Source organism: Acomys russatus, chromosome 2, assembly GCF_903995435.1.
Source record: "Acomys russatus chromosome 2, mAcoRus1.1, whole genome shotgun sequence".
Taxonomy (NCBI): Eukaryota; Metazoa; Chordata; class Mammalia; order Rodentia; family Muridae; genus Acomys; species Acomys russatus.
In genome coordinates this window covers 37,163,585-37,185,187 of record NC_067138.1, presented here as the reverse complement: position 1 = coordinate 37,185,187, position 21,603 = coordinate 37,163,585, and the positions used below count along the sequence as shown (strand labels likewise).

Sequence of the window (21,603 nt, the reverse complement as noted above, 5' to 3'; positions counted from 1 at the left end):
AATTTTATGTGCATCTTTATATTGGGTAGGAGCTATTCTGTGGATATATATATATATATATATGCATATATATTATCAAACTTCTAAGCTTTATGTGTTCATGTACTTTACAATTTTGTTAAAATTCTGATTGCCAATAAAATATTGAATAGTCATTTTACTTTACTACAACACAAAATGCATTGAAAAAAATCTACAGAAAAGAACATATAAAAGTAACATGTGATATATATTTTTCTGTTATTTACTTTTCTCTACAGAATGGTAATTAATTCATAAGAGACAAAGTGTAATTTAAAAAGCTTTGTAATACTCATATTTAAGAGACGACCCAATAAAATTATTCTGTGTACCTACAGACCTGCTAATTCTGCAGTGTAAAAACCCTGCACAATTAAATGGCAGATTGTTACCCAGCTCCCTAACAAGAGGGGCAAGCTGATAATGCAGACAGCCAGAACAACGTAATTAATACAAGATTCCAACTTTATATTAATGGAGAAATAAGTTAATTAAAATCAAGATCAACTGAACTTTCTATTTACACCAGTTCAGGCAACCCAAGAGAAAAGGAACTCTACTTTAGGGACATATGTGACTCTTTGAGCTTCTGTCATCCAGGTGCCATTTCTGACGCAGCACATGTGCACTAACAGTTGGCAAGGAAGGAAAAGATTATTGTGGATGTATGTGCAGATAGTCTCCCTAATGATATAAAATATGTCTGGAAAGAAAGCATGCTTCTTTGTAAAATGGAAATTTCCCCTGACTTCCTGTTCCTTCTTGGGTGCTGATATGAGTATGCTTCTGCAAATGGCAATGTATAGTTTTTGTTACAATGTGCATAGGATAAAATAAGTTTCATGATTTGTAACTGATGGAGTTATCTATGTAAACTGGAAGGCATCTGAAAATGTGCTTTCATCTTATTTAACTGTACCAAGAATATGATATCTGCCTGAGCAGAAAGACTTATACAGTATCAAGTAGCATATGCGATTCTAGATTGCTGGGGAAGGTTTGTTTCTGATACCCTCTGCCACTAGACACAAAGATACTTCTGCACACTGACAGTACCAAGAGGAAAATATGCAACACGTTCTAGTTTTGGAAATTGGCAAAGTACTTGTCCTCAAAGATGCTCTGATCAGAATTATCTCCCTTCCTTTATTGATTTCTGCTCAGCTAATCTTCATCTGGGTCCATTTCAGAGTCAATATTCGTGGACAGTCGGAGATAAAAGAAAGCGTAGAAAGCCAGTAGGAGGGCCAGTATAGCTGCAAGCAGGAGGGCGACTTCCTGGAGAAGAGAGAAACGGCAGACTTGAGCCAATGGAGAGAGAAGAGAGATCAGCTTCATTAGATACAATAATAATATTATTCCATGATGTAGGACAAATAATGTCATTGCAATAGTTATTAATGGTTAATCTGCTTTTCATAAACAGTATGTGTTGCAACAGCAAGTATATAGTATGTGAGACATTTCTATTAAGATTTTTTTCATGGCAAAATATAAATTTATTATTATTAATACACTTTCTTAATTTTGTCACCAAAATTTAAAGAGCAATCAATGTTGCTTGTGTTTACATATTTCATTTGGTTTCTTTGGGTACATGTAACTTTTTTTTTAAAAGAATTATGTAATTTAGTAGTTATGCAATTTACCAGAAGACATTTTTACAAATTATCACTCTATTTTCTATTGGGAAGAAATGTCCATTATAATTGATTGATTCTAAAGAATAGATTCTATACAAATATAACCATTCATACTCAGACTCTTTTTTTTTTTTTTTTTTTTTTTTTTTTTTTTTTTTTTTTAGATTTTAATAAACCTCTAAGAGTTCTGGAGATCTGGAATTGCAGGTTTGTATCAATATGCCTGACCACATTCTACATTTTAGAACTCTCAACTATATAACTCACACAGTAGGGAACAAAAGTGAACTCTAAGGTCATGAGGCATAAACTAGTGTGGTTCATTTTAGCTCTGAAGATAGAAATTGTATACTACCTTGGTAATTTGCTGTTGATTAAATTAACCATTTGTATTAAATAATGGATAAAATTTATGGTAAAACATATTTTCCTTCAAAAAATCAGTGTATGTGTTTTGTAAAGTAATTTTCTCAACATTAACATGTTCTTTTACTGCACAGAAAAAGAACTGAGTCCAGGTCATGCATCCAAAAGGCTCTAAAACAACCTCCTGATTTTCCGTTTTGTGCCACACCCCTTACCTGGCATTGTTTCATGGGGAAGCAACTCATTTGTATTTGTATGAATATATTTTATATTTCATATGAATATAAAATAAATAATTCAACATGTGCCACCCTAATAAACTTTAAAAAACATTGAAATGAAATTGACGTATAACGAACATGAAATTTCAGGGGAATGTTGAAAATACAAGTAGACATTATGTAGAGATTATCAGTTTTTTTGGTTACATTTACTTAGATATCTAAACTACGAAAATAAATATTAATAGAAAGTACAGGGTAGGAACCTGTGTCAACAGCTTTTGGGAAGCTTGATTTTTAAGATATAGTTTTATCAGTATAATGTCAAGTGAAAGTGAAATTTTCTTTGTTACAGCTGGAAGGCTTTGGCATCTCAAAGGGCATGCAGCGTCAGACAGGTTTCATCTATTTTCTCACATCCACAGCTGTGCTCCCTGGCCCATCTGCTTAAACGGCTACTAATTTTAAGAGGATGTAATAAACAAGAGACACAGGGACCAACTCCATCTGCCTTGTAGAGTGGACAACACAGTGTTCAACAGCAGCCATCACTTACATAAGCTCAACGAAAGAATGAAATGTTTATTCTTGATTCAGGCCCTGTTTCTCGTCGTACTGATAATCAATCTTAATTACTGCTTTCCCATTCACTGTCCCCAAGACAACCTGTCATTTCCCTTATTAAATGAATTCAGGATATTCAGAGGTATTAAAAAGAATGTTGCAAGTAGAAAGTACCATGGTCAATTTTTTTGCCATGATCAAATATTTTAAATTCATATGAAATGTGAAATGTATCCATACAATGTAAACAAATTGCTTCTCCATGAAAAAAAAATGCCAGGTAAGGGGTGTGACACAAAAGTGATAATCTGTAGGGTATTTTATATTATGCATAGAAAAACTCGTGTACTTTAGTGTTGTCTGGTTGGTGTATGACATGCAGATGACTTCAAAAGCATTGTGGGTGATGGATGCCACAAACAGTTTCCTTCAAAATACATTCTGGTTGCAGCAAACAGAATGGAGGATGAGTGTCTGAAGTTTCCTGCTTTGATCAGATCTCAACACTAAGCTTTCAGTGTCCTGGAGGCAGTGCCCATAACCTGAGACACCTGTAGGCATATGACTTCCTCTCTGAGATTTGGCTGCTATTCAGATTTAAACTCAAAATAACAAAAAGAACAAACAATATTTCAAGCTGTTCATCGCAAAATGATTCTGGCAGGATCTGCTCAACACTGAATATTTTACTTATGTGGAGAAGCTAAGTGTTCTTATTCCTTTGTGATGACTATGTTTTTCTAATAGACCTTTAAATTTAGCAAATGAAGATTTGTTTCCTTCTACAAGTTGGGCAACACGGGTACTGGCATTCTATAAAAATTTTAGCGATATGTACAAATGTGTGTCTCCGTCTATATGTGTTTCTTGTGCTTTTTCTTTGGCTCTTTTATTTTTTCTGCTTGTTTGTTTTTTCCAATTCCAGTTTGTGTGGTTTTGCATTCTCTTACCTTAATTTATGATTATTTAGATGCTTGTTTTGTTTCTAGTGAGAGACAAAAAGGGTGTGTATTTGGGTGGGAGGGAAGGTGAGGAGTATCACAGAGGAGTTGGAGGGGGGAAACCATAATCAGAGTATATTGTATAAAAATTTATTTTTACAAAAGAAAAATAAAAAATAATTGTAATGATGGAAAATTAATATTCTACTTGAAAAGCAACAAAATATGAAACCTGAATGTGGAAATGTCTCTAAGTACCACTCACAGCCTTTTTATCTCTTAAATTATTATACTGATTCACAGTTACAAAGCATAAGAAATGAGAGTGGTTTCTAAAATAGAAATTAATTCTACTTAACACAATATATTAATATATTAAGCTGAAACTATTGTTCCTCCAAAACATTTTCTATCACTTACTTAGAAATTTAAAACAAGGCACCAGAAGCCTTACAAAGCAAATGTCCTATGTCCCAAATTGTCCCTGCTCAAGGTCAGCGCACTTGGTTTAACACTGTAAGTCACTCAGGAGGGGATTTCCTGTACACTCTTCAAGACAATCATGTCTTACTCATCTCTTCCCAGAGGTTCTATAATATTGTAGTAGCTTATAGTGATTTCTATGGAATACTGGATAAAGTAATACCTATATGACTTTGAGAAGAAGCATATTAAATGTTTGTGATGGTTTCAAGATGTTAACTCAAATATCCACAATACAAACTCCACCGCAAATCCAAGAGCACTTTGAATCATGATGGCTCCACAGTGCAAGAACAGCTGAGGTAAGGAATGCCCTGACAGATATTCATGGGAAGTCTTGCTTATACAAACTAGACACTGCTGGTTTTGTGTTTTCCCTCTCACTTAATAGTCACGGATGCATTAGATGTGGTGAGTGCAATGCTCTGTGTCCTCCATGCACTTTTTAGCTCTACTGACACCTCTGAGGTGAATGTTACAGTTTCCAACTACAAACACAGCTTCTTAGGTTCAATTACATCACTTGTGCCAACAGTGAGAATCACAAGGAAGTAAAACCAGGCCTTGCAAGATATGTTCTGTTTTGTTTTCATTGGTGTTCTTTTTCCATTCTGTGTGCCTGTTCATATTTTCTGTGAATTTATTTTATTTGAAGACCATAACTCTGAGTCACTCAAATGTAGCACAGCAGCGATGTAACATCACTATGGTCATCCTGTACCAACCAGACACAAGCTGAACATGTTGGACGTTCATTAGTCCTCAGTTGCTTCTCTGACATTATCAATATGGGTAAAATCACTCACTAGGGAAATTAAAAAGCATTAAAAGACAATTGCTGAAGGAAACTCTGTTATTTAAAATCATATGCCAAAATGACAAGGCAGTCAAAGTTTGACAGGGCAGACTAATTAGTATGCCAAATTTGAAACACATGACGCCTTCACAGTAAAAGTTTCAAGTCATAGTAATGACCTCTACACACATATTTTTATGCAAAGAAAATAACAGTTAAAGGCTTTGATTCTCAAGGCTTACAAATCAGAATGATACATTAGATTATTAAAATAGATCTAGATTCTAATATTAGATAATTTTCAGTGCATATTTTATGTATTAATTCTTGATAGTTTTTAAACAGATATTAGCTAACAGCACTGTATGCTAGACTTTAACTTATAATAAGAACACAGTTATTTCCTCTAAGCAAACTAAAACAAAAGTATAATAGCAAATTAAATACGGTGTGTGCATAGAAATGCAGTATATAAATGGCTGCATTGTTTCACAAATCTTAATATCTAACCAATCATGAAACTATGCTAGCAATATATTTTGTTACACTAATATTTCCTTAAAAACCCCTAGTATGTAATGAAACATAAAACCAAATATTAACTGTTTCCTTGGGGGGAAATGTCAAAATTGTTCCTGCTGTAAGATTCAATCACCATGAGACCAGACAGAAAATAAATGCTAAGCATTGCTCTTTAAAAGCTCATACAACAGAATGTCTTTTCCACATGAATGCAGTTTCTTATGTATTTGAAAAAACTAAAAGGCAAATCCCTCTTTTAAAATAAGTTTTTTCATTAAAACAGCACACAACACCAACTGAGGAGCCTGTGTTGTGAACAGAGCATATCACACAGCAAAGCTTGATCACAATCTGCACTCAGAAGCCAAAGGAAGGCAGTGTTTCAGGATCATAATAGCAAGTCCTGGAAGATAACCAAATAGATCATCTGGCAGTTGAACAGCTGTTACAGCTTGCTAGTAATACCTTGGCATTTGTTATAAGCTATAACTTAGAAAAATTGATTTTTTTATCTGCCAGATGAAACCCCAAATCTTCTTTTAACAATTTAATATTTAAATAAAATATTTGTGTTGGTCATTTCTACTTTACACATTTGGTAGTGTTGCTTCCAGATGGATTTTCCTACCTAATTTACTTCATTCTAAATTCTCGGTGAACATTTCATATGAATAATAATAAAAATAAATTTGGTTTTGCTAGCACAGTGAACTAATAATCTATCAACATTATTCTCAGTTGCACTTATCCCACATAAGCAGATCAACACTGGTTTGCCAAAAGGGCAACTTTGAGAATGTCATTAGAATTTCATTATACAGAGTACTAGAGACAATAAAAAGACAGTAATATTACAACAATAATGTAACAACTATATAGTGAAATTTACTGAAAAATCCGAGAATCTAACTAAGCCCACATACACAATTGAAATGTTTGCACAGTAGCTATAACAGCTCGAATAATGACTTTAAGAGTGACTTCTTTTCTATGTGCTGCATATACGATTCACTTCACTTATGACTTTTATTTTAAGAGTCATTAAAAGTTCAAGATAGAAATGGATTTTTCCAACAAATGAATTTTTTTTATCAAAATCTTCACTTTTGATATATTATTGCGATCTAACTAGCTTAAGATGTTCAGAACTCAGTACTAATACAATTCAGTGTGTATAGTTATCTGGCATACATATAGCAAATTTTAACTTATCAAAAAGGAGTGTACCTTTATGCCTATTGCTGTTTTCTTTGCTTCTGCTTTTAATTTGGTTGCTCGTAAAATAGGTTTGGTTTTTTTATAATCCTGTTTACCTAGAAAGAAACAGTTTTAGACAATGAGTTATGTTTGCATATAATTCAAATTTCATGGTCACCTATGAAATATCAAAGAATGTTTACATAAAGTAAAATACAGACAGAGAACTACATGGCCATTCTCAGTTGTGATTAGAATAAAAATCATTCCCAGTCAATATATGTCTTTTTACTCTTTTTGCAAGAAGACTGTGACAGACATCTTAATTTGTTGTGCAAAGAATGTCAAAACCAATAATAACATTTTTAGAGTATAATATATTCACAGAAATTGTCTCTTTGGAAATAAAATCACTAATAAATGAACATATATAATTATATTATCATATTATTTTGTAAAGTTAACTTTAATTTAGAAATTAAAAAATAGCTCCTGATATGTGTAGTATATTGCAGCTATATTAAATATTCAATGATAAATTTAAGAAATATTTGGTTGCTTTTCTCTGAGACTAAAACAGGAATATCTAAACAATTGCCTTTCCGTTCCCTAAATTCATTAAAAGAAAATATGCCCATAATTTTCTTTTTTGTTTGTTCTTAATTTTTAATTTCTTATAATTTATTCACATTATATCCCAATTGTTACCCCATCCCTTGTATCTTCCCATTCCCATCCTGTTCCCCTCTTCTTCCTCACCTAGTCTTCTGACAGGAAGGGCCATCCTCCCTGGCATCTGAGCCCAGCCTATCAGGTCATTAGGATAGCCTCCATCCTGTTCCTCTGCACCCCACCAGGGGGAAGTGATGAAACTGCAGGCACCAGAGTCTGCATCAGTGGTAGTACCTGCTCCCCTTACCGGGGGATCCGCATGGAAATGAGTTCTCCGTCAACTACATCTAAACAAGGGGTCTAGGCTCTCTGCATGCATGATCCCTGGTTGGTGCATCAATTAGTATAGGCCCTCCTGGGTCCAGATTTGTTGGCTTTGATGGTCTCCTTGCGGCACCCCTGTGCCCTCTGGGTCCTTCTATCCCCCCACTCTTCCACAGGACTCTCAGTGTTCTACCCTGAGTTTGGATGTGCGTCTTATGCCCTTAACTTTCATTCCTTTCACAAGCGGACAGAACAGACATGTATAAGTAGGGCAGATGTAGCGACATTTAGATATGACCTCAATCTTCTTTATCACATTTCACAGCCAGGAAACAAGCAACATTGAGGTAGTGTCAAAAAATTTTGGTATTGGTATAACCATCTGGTGACTCCACTGACAAGCTATAAAAGAAGCATTACTTGGCCTTGCAGGGAGGGGGGACACATAGATTTCACAACAAAAGGATTGCCAAGAAAAAAAAAAAAAAGAGCTGATCTAAAGTATACCATAAAAGTTTAATGTGAAATAAATCCGCTTCTTAATGTGTCTGCTAATGATTCAAAACTGCCTTTAAACTTCCATATAGATTTTCAGAAGTAGAAACGGCAGAGAAGTGAGGTAAATGGACAGTCATACTCCAGAGGAGCTACAGCTGAGCTCACTGCACACACACACACGAGGGTTTCCCTGCTACAGAGCTGTGTGTTAGCGCGTGGAACAGCGGTGTGTGTTTTCACATTGCTGCAGCACGCTCACTCTGCACCGCACAGCAGAAGCCTGATGAGTATCATTTGTTGATGGGGTTTAATGATGCAGAAATGAGTCGATTGTAAAAAAAAAAAAAATGTATGTCAAATGTTCTAAGTTTAAATCATGGAATAAATAATTTGCAGAAAAACATGACTCTGATCCATGTTAAATTAGTAACATTTAATTTTGCTGGAAAAAGAAAAAAAAAACTTGACAAGTGTTCATTCTGATTTCACATCTCAACAGTCACGTTATTCTTGTCATTATTCCTGCTGTGAAATAAACAGTTCAGAACAGTAAAATGGTGACACAACTTCTCCACTCAGGGTTAGCAAGCATATTTCTAATGAAAATCTGAAAATAAATGTGAAAGTCACAGATATGAACAGAAAGAAAACACTCTATTCATCTTGTGTACTTCTATAATGACCCCAAGCTAAAATGGTGAAAAATAAGTATAAATGATGGTTTCAAACAATGTGACTCATAAATATCATACGTCATTTTATATAATACTCTGAGATAACACACACCAGATAGGTATCAGAGTCAATGCAACAGTAAAAATTTACCATTCAACTTCTGGTACCATTAAATGATTTGTTAAGTATCTCTACTGTACGTTTAATCTTTTACAGAACAGAACTTCTAGATTATCATCGAGGTGGATACAAACATCTAAAAGCATATTTATAATAGATGTTATTAAAATGAGTATATAGCTGGCACATTTCCAAATAGCACATCTGGCATTAATTTACATTTACCTTCCTGTCCATGACACGCAACAGCATACACCATACAAAGGGGTTTACACTGAGAACACGCACAGGGCATCTACTTAGTTCTTGAAACTCAAACTACATTTTTGTGTATGGACAAGGAACTTTTTAACACTTGAGTTTTTTTTAAATTTATTTATTTATTTATTCTTGTTACATCTCAATGTTTATCCCATCCCTTGTATCTTCCCATTCTTCCCTCCCCCCCATTTTCCCCTTATTCCTCTCCCCTATGACAGTTCCTGAGGGGGATTACCTCCCCCTGTATATGCTCATAGGGTATCAAGTCTCTTCTTGGCAACTTTTTTTTTATTTTCTGACAGTGTCTTGCTATATAGACCAGGTTGGCCTTGAACTCATGGCAACAATCCTCCTGCATTTCTATCCCTAATGCTTTAGTTACAGATATGGTCTCCACATGTTGACAAAATTCAGATTTTGCGGCTTCAATACAGAAGCCTATGGCCATAATAGCTGTATTACCTACACGCTTGTATTTAGAGTACTTGTATTTGGTTACCTAAACTACATAATCTAGATTTTTACATGTAAATAATTAAACTTCCATTTGATTTGGGATATATTAGTCATACAATAGGGACGGATAGTGTAGCATAGTGATTACATATGCTTAGCATCCACAAGGCCTTAGATTCAACCTCCAAGCATCTATGACAGTAAATAAATGCAAACAAATGCCCAGAGTATTTCTGAGATAGTTGTGCAAGATGTACATGGGAAACAATAAACTAATCATTCAAGCCAATGAAGATAATCACACTAATATTTGTGTTAGCATGAATTTTCCTCCCTTTAGATAGAGGTTCTCAGCTCATGTGTTAAATATGTATGTAGATATGTATGTGTATATATATATATATCATACATAAATAAATATGTGATAAACATTTATCATATTTCTGGAAGAAGCCAAACTGGGACCTCAGTCATCTTCTCTGTTATGATGTGAAGATAAAACATACTGAAGGCTAGGGTCTCAGCTGGTTGTGTTATTTTGGAGGTGCTAGACACTGTAAGAGTTTGGTATACCTGGAAGAGGTAGAGCACTGAAGGCTTTACAAGGTTAGACCTGGTCCCTAGACCTTGTCTGTGGTCTGATTTCTGTCAGCCAACAGATGAGTACGTCTCTGCTACATGGGTCCTGTTGTCATGGGCTTAGACTAACAAGATCTGAAACTATGAGGCAAATAAATTCTTCCTTCCACAGCTACTTTGTCCATTATTTCAACATACTATAAACATTCTAGCACACTGTCTATACTATCTGTGTATACGCAATAAAAATTATACAGTAATTTTCTTCCCAATTCTACTTCTTACCGTTTTGTACTTTATTTCTCCCATATATTTCTGATGCTCTTTTAAAAGTTTTTCTTCATTTATTTATTGTGTGTATTTACATGAGCTACAGTTCATGTGTGGTAGTCAAAGGACAGTTCTCAGGAATCAGTTTTCTCACTCTACTATATTAATCCCTGGGATCAACCTAAAGTTGCTAGGCTTGTGGCAGGTATCTTTCTAACTGAGCTCCCTTGTCTGCCCCTGTGACACTCTTTTAAAACATCATGTATCTGTATGTGTATATTTGGATTAATCAAGGTTCTTTCTGTATATGGGAAAAAACATGACCTTTGTCTAAGTCTTACTTATTTTGCTTAACACAACAATCTTCAGCTCCACTCTTCTTTCTACAAATAATATAATTGTATTATTTATGCTTAAAGATATGCCCCTGATGCAGCAGTGGCATAAATATTATGGGCATCATGAATAACATTCTGAATGGATCTAATTCCTGCTCCATTAGATAGAAACAATATATGGCACTGTTAGAGAAGCCAAGAACCTGTGGTTAAATAAGTTTTATGTACTTGAGGAAATCTAGTACTATTATTCTACTAAATGGATATAATATTAAAACAATACTCAATGGATTATTGCTACACTCATAGATAAGCTGATCCAAAGATGAACCCTCATCAGAGAGGCTACTTCTTGTAGTAGATGGTAATTAACATAAAGACTCTCTACTGGTCCATGTATGGAGAATAATAAAGAGCAGATAGAGAAGAAAACTGAAAGTTGGGCAGGTAGGGAGATGAGGGTGCAGACTAGAGATATGAGAGAAGTTAAGGAGGTAAATATGATAAAAATATATTATATGGATTTTTAAATTAATAATATATTGCTGAGAACTCATTTTTATATTCAGTATCATAAAATATGTTTAAAATCAAGCAGTTTTCATAAAAGAAACAAATATCTAAATAAATATAACACAAATGTACTGAAAACACAGGCACAAAATATTTTTAGTAAAAATCATGTATTTTAATGCTTTACTAGTTCTCAATAACCGCTCCTCATATAACCTTGTTTTAGGAAAGGATATAGTAATTTATATGTGCACTAAACCAATATAAGACCGATGTGTAAGAAATTATTTCATATTTCAAGTAGTCCTTGCCTTTAATATTACAAAGCTTTAAGTAAAAATAAACAAAAACTGTCTTTGGTTCGACCCTACTCAGTTATTTACCCTTGGCCAGAAAGAAGTCTGTGTGTACCCTGAGACTGTTGCTCCAGTTCATTATCATGTGAATATCTGGTCACTGTATTATAAATGGTCACCTTTTCACAAGCATACTGCTTCTCTTTTGACTTCACATTGGCCATATTCATTATCATCATGTGACAGCACAGCTTCCTCTGCCTTCACTGCTTTAAACACTAATGCTCCGTATTTTCTGAATACTGTATAAGCTGCTTATGACTACATTATGCTATCAAACAAGCACATGCAGAAAAGCTTCCTAAACTGTTATTCTTGCGATGAAAATACAGCTGGTTCTGCTTCAAAGGCACATCCTTTCACCTGCAAATGGACTTGCTCCTACACTTATTCCTCAATTCATTGTCTTTTATTTGTGTCTGCAAATCTTTAATTGCCTTTAATTAGAAAAAAAAGTAAATTCAGTGCTTTAATCTTTCAAATACATTCAATCATAATTCTGTCTGGGATGAATACCAAGTTCTATTCACTGTCTGATCTCTATAACAAAGATATATAATTTATTGTCCATTTATATAGACCACACCAATTAAGATACAATAGAAAAGAAGAGAGATAACAGTCAAAATATTTGAAAAGAAAAATTTGCAATCTAAATTTAATTACTCAAATGAATTATTGGAAGATGAGTTATTTGCAGCATGCCAACAGCACTGACAAATAATATTTGCTAATCAAGAGTAAAGACTTTTATCTTGCCTCCAACATTTTAGAATGAATTTCAACTGCTTCAAATTCCTTATTCAAAAGTAAAAAATATTTTATAGTCTTTTCTGGTACTACTAGAAGTAAATACAAGAGCAAGACAAAATTTTACATCATTTCAAAACTGCCATATAATTTATTTTTACTGTATTACATACTTCATGTAACTGCAGAAATTTCAATACAAACCAAAACTCAATAGTCTTTCTCAGGGTATTTATAGGAAACTCTAGTACCTATGTCATTAAACAATTTGCATTTTGATATCATAAAGATAAACCACATGTATACTTAAAATGATAACCAAGTTGGCAAAAATTATTATATAATAAGAAACAATTAGAAACATTGATCCATGTGCATATACAATTTTGGTTGTTGTCAGTCACATAAAATAATACCACATGCTTCCTAAAAGATAAAGGTAATATAATAGTAAAATTTGAAAAAATGTTTTTTCAAAATGATATAGACATTTAGATGACACCAAGCCACAAGGTCAACTATCCCCGAAACACATAAATCTCAGGCCAACTCTGAGTATAATGATGCTACAGGGATGATTCCAACAATTTCCAGTGGTGGGCAGATCATATTGGCACTAATCATAACTTTGAAGGCCGTATCAGCATCTAATGCCATATAGATAAGCAAGTACTAAGATTTATGGTACTAAACGAAAAACAAAACAAAACAAAAATGGCCAAGAATGAGAAAGAACAAAGATTTCACAAGAGTTATATAAGTATATCTTTTAGCATGTTTCTAAGTTTAAAAACATTTCAACAGACAACAATAGACATGCAAAAATAGAAAAGCCCAGGAAACCTTAACCCTTCACAGGGAACTGAGGGCAACTAAGAAGTAACCCAGAAGCAGAAAGACTCAAATGGTACATACTCACTTATATCTGGACACTAGCCCAAGGGGGCATGTCCAATGAAAGTCTTCACTTACCAGGAAAGTGGGACAGAGGGGACAGAGGGGAGGATATCCTACTGGGACTCTATGTGAGAGAAGCATGGGAGAATGGGGAAATAGAAGGATCCAGAGGGTCCTAGAAACCTACAAGAAGAACATTATTACAGGCGGATCTGGGCCCGGGGGTCCTGCTCAAACTATGGCACCAGCCAAGGACAATATGTGCAGTAAACTTCAAACCCCTACCCAGATCTAGCCAATGGACAGGACATTCTCCACAGTTGAGTGGAGAGTGGGGTCTGACTTTAACACGAACTCTGGTGCCCCATTTTTTTTACCATGTCCCCTTGATGCGGAGGCCGGGTGACACTCAGAGGAAGGATAGCAGGCTAGGAAGAAGAGACTTGATACCCTATGAACATATACAGAGGGAGGAGTTCCTCTCAGTCACAGTCATAGGGGAGGAAAGTAGGGGGAAAGTGGGATGGAGGGAGGAATGGGAGGATACAAGGGATGGGATAACAATTTAGATGAAGTATGAATAAATTATATATTTATAGTGCTGAGAGTACAAAAAATAATATTCTCCAGGATAGACAACACCAACTGGTTGTCCAATACCATTGCTTAATCCTGAAAACATACATACAGTTAACATTATACACACTGGATAGGTTACACTTAAAATATATATGCACATGCATATACATATATGTCTGAATAGCAGTTAATGGAAAAGGCATGAATTTGAAGGAGAGCAAGGAGGAGTATAACGCTAGGGTTTGGAAGGAGGAAAAGGAAAAGAGAAATATTATAATTATATCAGAATCTGAATATGAAAGTTAAAGATATTTAATAAATTGTTATTCCCTAAATATCAGTACAGAAACAAATGAAAAATAAGAGCATTTGCCTTCAATAATATTAAATTTTAAAAGACAAATATCATTACATATAAGAAATAAGAATACTCAATATGATCAAAAAGTTGATAAACATTAAGTGTCAATAAATATAATGTGACAGAAAAGAGAATGAATGAAGAAATCCCAGAAAATAAATAAATAAATATGTTTTCAAATACTTATGAATGAAAAGCAGTGCAATATTTAGAGATGTAAAATAGGGTGCAAACTAGTAAAGAACATTAAATTTAAATGATATAAAATGAAACAAAAAATATAGAACTTTCATTCATCTTAATGTTACAAATTACATTTGTTCCCCCAAAAGTAAAGATTTTGAGGGATACATATATATACTCATAAAATCAAAATCTGAAAGTCCAGTTAATAATGAAGAGTGAGAAACATACTTGAGAATTAAACAAAAGTTAGAAGAGGAATTAACAATACTACTTTAAAACAAAAACAGCTCTGAAAACAAAAAAATCTTTTCAAATACTTTTCTAAGTCATTATAAGAGAAAGAGGTAGTAAAATACACATTAAGTTTCAAATGTTAAGTGACAAAATAGAAATGAATTATTAAAATAGGAAACATTATAATCTTAAGACATTTTAATTCTTTTTTAAACACTGGCATTTCAATATATATAACAAACAAAATACTCTATGAGCATATAAAGGGGGGAGGAAGACCCCTCCCCAGTCACAGTCATAGGGGAGGAGAGTTAGGAGAAAATGGGAGGGAGGGAGGAATGGGAGAATACAAGGGATAGGATAACCATTGAGATGTAATAAGAATAAATTAATAAAATAAAATTTAAAAAAAAAGAAGAGGAAGTTATTGCCAAGAAATGATGATGCTTTAAAACAGGTGTTAAATATTTTCTTCTAAAAAAATCAGAAGAAATGTTTATAGCCACCTTAATTTAGATATCATACTTCCAAAATGCTGCAGTAAAATCGTAAATGTTTCCATTTACTTCAGATACATTCAAGGTTATGAAGAAGGTAGCACGTGATACAAAATTTAATAAAAGTGTAAATACAGTTGAGTCTGAGAAGAATTACTTGTTCTGGATTAAATAACAGAATGGATTCTGACATTTAATTTGATTTGGTGATACCTTTTTATGTTTGTGTAAACTAAGAATTTCTCAAACAAAAACAAAAAGATATTAAAATTATTTTCAGTTTTTGAGAAAAAAGAAAGAAAACAGAAAGTACAGAGGTAAACCTCACTGACAGAATACCAGAGATGGGAGAAAGAATCTCAGGTATAGAAGATGCAATGGAAGAAACTGACACATCACACACATCACTCACCATGATCAAGTGTAAACTGAAAAACTAATTATAAAATAATCACCACACAGAATACCAGTTTTTTTGCTACAAATTTTTTAACTTATTTATATTTTCACTATTTTATATGTCAGTACAACTGAGGAATTAACAACTCTCACAGGTCAAATGTATAAATCGTGTACTCTTTTAAATAAATTTATTCTTAGGCAAAAAAAAATAGTTCTGAAAAAGTCATAATTAGTGTTAGTAGTATTGTATCTAAATTTAATATAGTACTTATTCTTTCAATGCCAGAGAAGATGTGAGCAAGATTACTACACAGAAGAAAGTGTCTATCAAAACTTGATAACGCAAAATAGCATTCACAGCTTTTGTACGTAGTTTAAGTTGTTCCCAGCTTTAGCTAGACTATGATGTTTCATCTGGGCAATCAGAAACAAACATCAATAGTAGACACGGGAAAGATAAGGACTTTATAGCATTAAAAATCATCGTGAAGAAACACCAAGGGAAGGAAAAATGAAAAAATAAAAATGAAACAACACAATGGCCTAAGTAACTCCTGTTCTGTTGACAAGTATTTGAAATGTAAATGGAATTGTACCAATAAAGAAACAAATAGCTGAGTGGAATGTAAAAAGATACAATTTAATCCCTACAAGATGAGAGTCACTTTAGATTTAATGATACATAGGCTTTGTCTTTACAGAAACAGAAAGTATATTGAAGAAGGAGGGAGGGAGATACAGACAGACAGAGACAGAAACAGATGAGAAAATTAGAGAGAGAGACAGGGGGGCGGGGCGGGGAAGAGAACTAGAGCCAGAGAGCAAGCACAGGACTGACCAGGCTTAAATCTGACAAAAATAAACTATAAAAACTGTGATAAATGAAAAAAAGTTGTAATGCAACATAAATGAGTCAATTTGAGAAAGTGATATAGTAATGATAAATGTATATAGTTTTTCCTGGTCTTCAGAGGATGCTTCCAGGACCATCAGCAAATACTCACATCCAGGAAAACTCAGATGCTGTCTGCACATGCTGTTAGCGCAAACCTAGCATGTTGACCTCAAAACGTCTCTACATCTCTTATAGCCCCTAATATAATACAAGGCCTACATAATGCAGTATTGTTTACAAAAGGATAACAATGGACAGACCCTAGTCATGTTAAGGTCAGAGATATTTTTTTTCAATTTGAGCTTAGTTGACTTCATCTACATGAAATCCATAGATTAAGAAGGCTGGAGAGATGGCTCAGAAATTAAGAGCACTGACTGTTCTTCCAGAGTCCTGAGTTCAATTCCCAGTACCCACATGGTGGCTCACAAACATCTATAATATGATCTGATGCCCCCTTCTGGCGTCAGGTATACATGCAGGCAGAACATTATACACATAATAAATAAATAAATCTTAAAAAAGAAGGCATATTTTATATGTACTAAATTTAAAGGATATACATATAAATACATATATACTTATACGTGCATATATGTATGTATGTATGAGAGAGAGAGACAGAGAGAAAGAGAGAGAGAGTAGACAGATCATGAAACTGGAAAGATCAACATTAATAAAAACAATATGCTGACCCTGAAGTTTCAGGTATGGATAGATCACCAGATGAGAGTAGCAGGGTTAGATAATGAGCCTCATAGATTAATATAGAGTGGCCACATTTTTTATGGTATGCTAACATTCTCCAGGATGTATCACATGGTAGGGCACAAAATAAATTTTGACAAACATAAGAAAGAAAACTAAATTCACTCAAAATATCTCTTGTATACAATGGGATTTCATATCAATAAAACAAGTCAAATGAGGAAAAATCACAAATACGATGTAAAAGAAAATAATTAACTTAAGTAATCACTGAGTAAAAAAATTATGACATGGAAATGAACAAATTAATTGCACACAAGACAAGTAGGTGCACCTTGGGCTAGTATGCAATATAAGTGAGTATATACCATTTGAGTCTTTCTGCTTCTGGGTTAACTCACTCATTATGATCATTTCTAGCTCAATCCATTTATCCACAAATTTCGGGAATTCCTTGTTTTTAATAGCTGAGTAGTATTCCATAGTGTATATGTACCACAGTGTCCCACGAAAGCCTTCACTTACCAGGAAACTGGGACAGAGGGGAGGACATCCTATTGGGACTCTAAATGAGAGAAGCATGGGAGAATGGCAAAGTAGAAGGATCCAGAGGGTCCTAGAAACCTACAAGTATAACATTATGATGGGCAGATTTGGGCCCAGGGGTCCCGCTCAAACCAAGGCACCAGCCAAGGACAATACAGGCGGTAAACCTTAAACCCCTACCCAGATCTAGCCAATGGTCAGAACATTCTCCACACTTGAGTGGAGAGTGGGATATGACTTTCTCACGTACTCTGGTGCCTCACATTTGACCACGTCCCCTGGAGGGGGAGACCTGGTGGCACTCAGAGGAAGGACAGCAGGTTGCCAAGAAGAGACTTGATACCCTATGAGCATATACAGGGGGAGGTAATCCCCCTCAGGAACAGTCATAGGGGAGGGGAATAAGGGGAAAATGGGAGGGAGGGAAGAATGGGAGGATACAAGGGATGGGATAACCATTGAGATGTAACAAGAATAAATTAATAATAATAATAAAAAAAAAAAGACAAGTAGGTGCCACAGTTTGAATGACTTTTTCAAAATTCATGCTGAAATGTAATTCCCAGCCCAAATGTGGCTAATATTTAGATGCGATTAAGGTTATGCAGAATCATCAGGATGGGACATTTATGGTGTGCCTGGCGACTGTAAGAAAAGCAACACAGGTGAACTGACTTTGGGTTCCTCTGTTTCCATGTGATATCTGATGGCATGTTAAGAAACACCAAGGAGGCACACACAACATGCTAGCCAGCAGCAGAAAATGGGCTGCCACAATACGCAGTGATGTTTAAAATAATAACTACCTGCATGAAAAGAATCATCTCAACTAAACAACCACAAATAGCTCAAAAACTATGAAAACAATAAATTAAGTGTAATGTCAGTAGATAGAAGGAAATAATAAATACTAAATAAAAAGGTCATGAATATTAACTAAAATGCAATAGGAAAAAGATCAATAAAGGAAAGCAGGGATTTACTAAACTAAGGAAAGTGAACAAATACCAAAATGAAGAGTAGAGGGAGGAGGAATTCAGGAAATTAAACTCAAACATAAAAGATCATAACAGGCTATTATGGATAATTATATGCCAACAAACTGAATAATGAGAAGAAATGGGAATATTTATATAAACATGAGTATATTCCTAGAAACATTTTTTAGCTCGTTGTAGCAAGAAGGAATCAAATATAAATAGAAAACCTAAAGAGACAAATAACAAATAAAGATACTGAATCAGTAATCAGAAATTTCCTGACTATAAGCATCTCAGTACCAGATGCCTGTACAGATGAATTCTACTAGACATTTAGAAAAGAACATCCTTCCAAAACACAGTAGACAGAACATTTCAAGCCAGTTTAACTTACATGCCAGAGCTGAACAAAGACATCACAAATGAAAATTAACATCTCATATTTATAAGAAAAGGATCGCTAAAATCATCTATAAATGAGAAGAAGGCTGAATTTGATATTACATTCAAAATGCCATTCCCACTGACCAAACTGTATTCATCCCAGATGTTGTGGTTAATTTAAATTGTCAACTTACCTAAATTTGGAATTACTATGAAAACATGTATCTGGGTGTGTCTATGAAAATGTTTCCAGGAAGATTTACCTGATGAGGGGGGATACTGACGATGACCGGGGTAGCCACATACCATTTGTTGCCTAACCGTTTTGTCTGAATAGAAGAATGAAACTTAAGCAGCATTCATTCTTCTTTGCTTCCTGTATGTGGATGCAATGCGACCAGCTCCTTCCCGCCAATACCAGTATGCCTTCTCCTGCCTGGGAGACTGTGTCCTGTGAAGGACTGGTAAACAAACCTTCCCTTCAAGCTGCTTTGGTGAGGTATTTTGTCCCCACACTGATGAGAAGAACTAACTGTAAATTGGTGCCAGGAGAGAAGTTCTGGCTTTGAGGAACCTGATCATTGTTTGGGGGCCTTTAGAACTGCTTTCTAGAAGGAATGTGAAACAGTAGGAAGGCATGTAGGCAAGGGGAGCCCTACAGTGTGGTGGTAGAGCTTAAGGGACAATTATCAGGATAGCTCAGAAGACCAGAGTGCTAAGAGAAATGGGGACGTGGAGGTCCAGACCATGAAGTTTAATCAACCAATACTCTAAAGCTGCCTTCTGCCAAGAAACCTTACTTTGTCCTGCCCACAGCCTGATAATTTGAGCCAAATGAAATTTAGAAGTAATACATATATAACAACAGTAATGAAAAGGAAAAAAAAACAAAACAATGGGAAATTGAGGTTTAAATAGAACAATGGGGATATGGAAAATTTTGGAGGTGTCAAAGGGAAGGAAGAAATTATGTAATTACATTATACTCTCTCCTCCCAAAAAGGATAAAAAAGAAGTAATGGATATCTTTGGTTGCTACCCAAGTGGAAGGACAGGAATGGGAATATATAGGTCAAACAGTATAAAGCTGCAGCATCTAGAGATCAAATATGGGCAACATTTAATACTGCATCATGTTCAACAGAAAATCTATGAGTACATTTTAGGTAGATTTAGCCTCCACAAAAGAGACAATTATGTGGAATGGTGAATATATTGTTGGCTTTGGTATGGACAAGTTATATTGATATGTGTATGTGGGTATATATAGATATATGTAGATTTTATAGTAATACATCATACAAAACATAAAATTTTATTCATTGGCCTATGCATTCTTATTTTTTACTTAATTTTTTGTAATTTTTTAAATGCATGCTTTGGGAATATTATAAAATAAATGCACATTATTTTGTATCAGTTATTCTGCTTATTTTTCTGAATTCAATTGAAAATTTTTATTCTACAATAATGTAATGAGATCATATTAATTGACCACTTTTTTGTTTAAAAAAGATTGGATAGTGGTAGAGAGAAACAAAGAGAGTGGTATGCTGAGGAGAGGGAGCTTTTGTTTAGCTTTTGATTTCTACTTTATTACACTTTTTTTTTTTTTACAAAGAATGGGTTTCTAGGCTACAATTTCTCTAAAATGTCTGGTTTTTCCTTGTGCTCTACCTAGTGCATGAGTATTCTGTGAGCAAATGCTTCATCTTCATTTAGAAAAAAAGCCTGCACTTGGAGCAAGCTGTTTCCTGCTCTCCCTTGTTGTCTTCCCTATGGATGGCCATCTTCCCAGGAACCTTTGTCTTCGTATCTGAGGTTATGCTTTGGGTCTTCATCGTCAAAGCTTTGTTTCTTGTCTCTCATAACTCTTGACTTATAATTCCTGGAAAGTTCCTCTTTTTCTTTCTAAACTCAATTCTATATGTTAAATGGCATTAATATTTCATTCAACATGTTTTTTTTAAGAGCAATGAAAATAGCCTTTATTATTTGGGGTGACCTCTTTTACTAGCCTGCCCAACAAACATCTTGAAGGGAGATACACCACGCCTGGTACCAGGTATTTTGTTTTATAGTTTCTGGGTTCTTTCTCAATTTCATATATGTGTATAATGCAACCTGGTCTTTTTCACACTTTGTTATGCTCTAGCACAAGAAAATGTGCTCAACCATGTTCATAGCAGCCTTATTCATAATAGCCAGAACATGGAAACAGCCTAAGTGTCCCTCAGTAGAAGAATGGATAAAGAAACTATGGTACATATACACTATGGAATACTACTCAGCTATTAAAAACAAGGAATTCCCAAAATTTGTGGATAAATGGATTGAGCTATAAATGATCATAATGAGTGAGTTAACCCAGAAGCAGAAAGACTCAAATGGTATATACTCACTTATATCTGCATACTAGCCCAAGGGG

The 21,603-nt window shown here is 34.5% G+C and overlaps 1 protein-coding gene across 4 annotated transcripts in view; it reads right to left on the bottom strand.

The window, feature by feature from the left end:
- Positions 1 to 1,029: 1,029 nt before the first annotated feature.
- Positions 1,030 to 21,603, bottom strand: part of Triqk (triple QxxK/R motif containing) — a 60,605-nt gene continuing 40,031 nt past the window's right edge. For all 4 annotated transcript variants that reach the window (XM_051160463.1, XM_051160471.1, XM_051160480.1 and 1 more), the window contains 2 exons: positions 6,785 to 6,870; positions 1,030 to 1,299 (listed from right to left, as the gene is read on the bottom strand). In XM_051160463.1, coding sequence (XP_051016420.1) covers positions 1,186 to 1,299; positions 6,785 to 6,870 — 200 coding nt within the window. In that variant the 3' untranslated portion in view covers positions 1,030 to 1,185. The remainder of the gene's footprint in view (positions 1,300 to 6,784; positions 6,871 to 21,603) is intronic.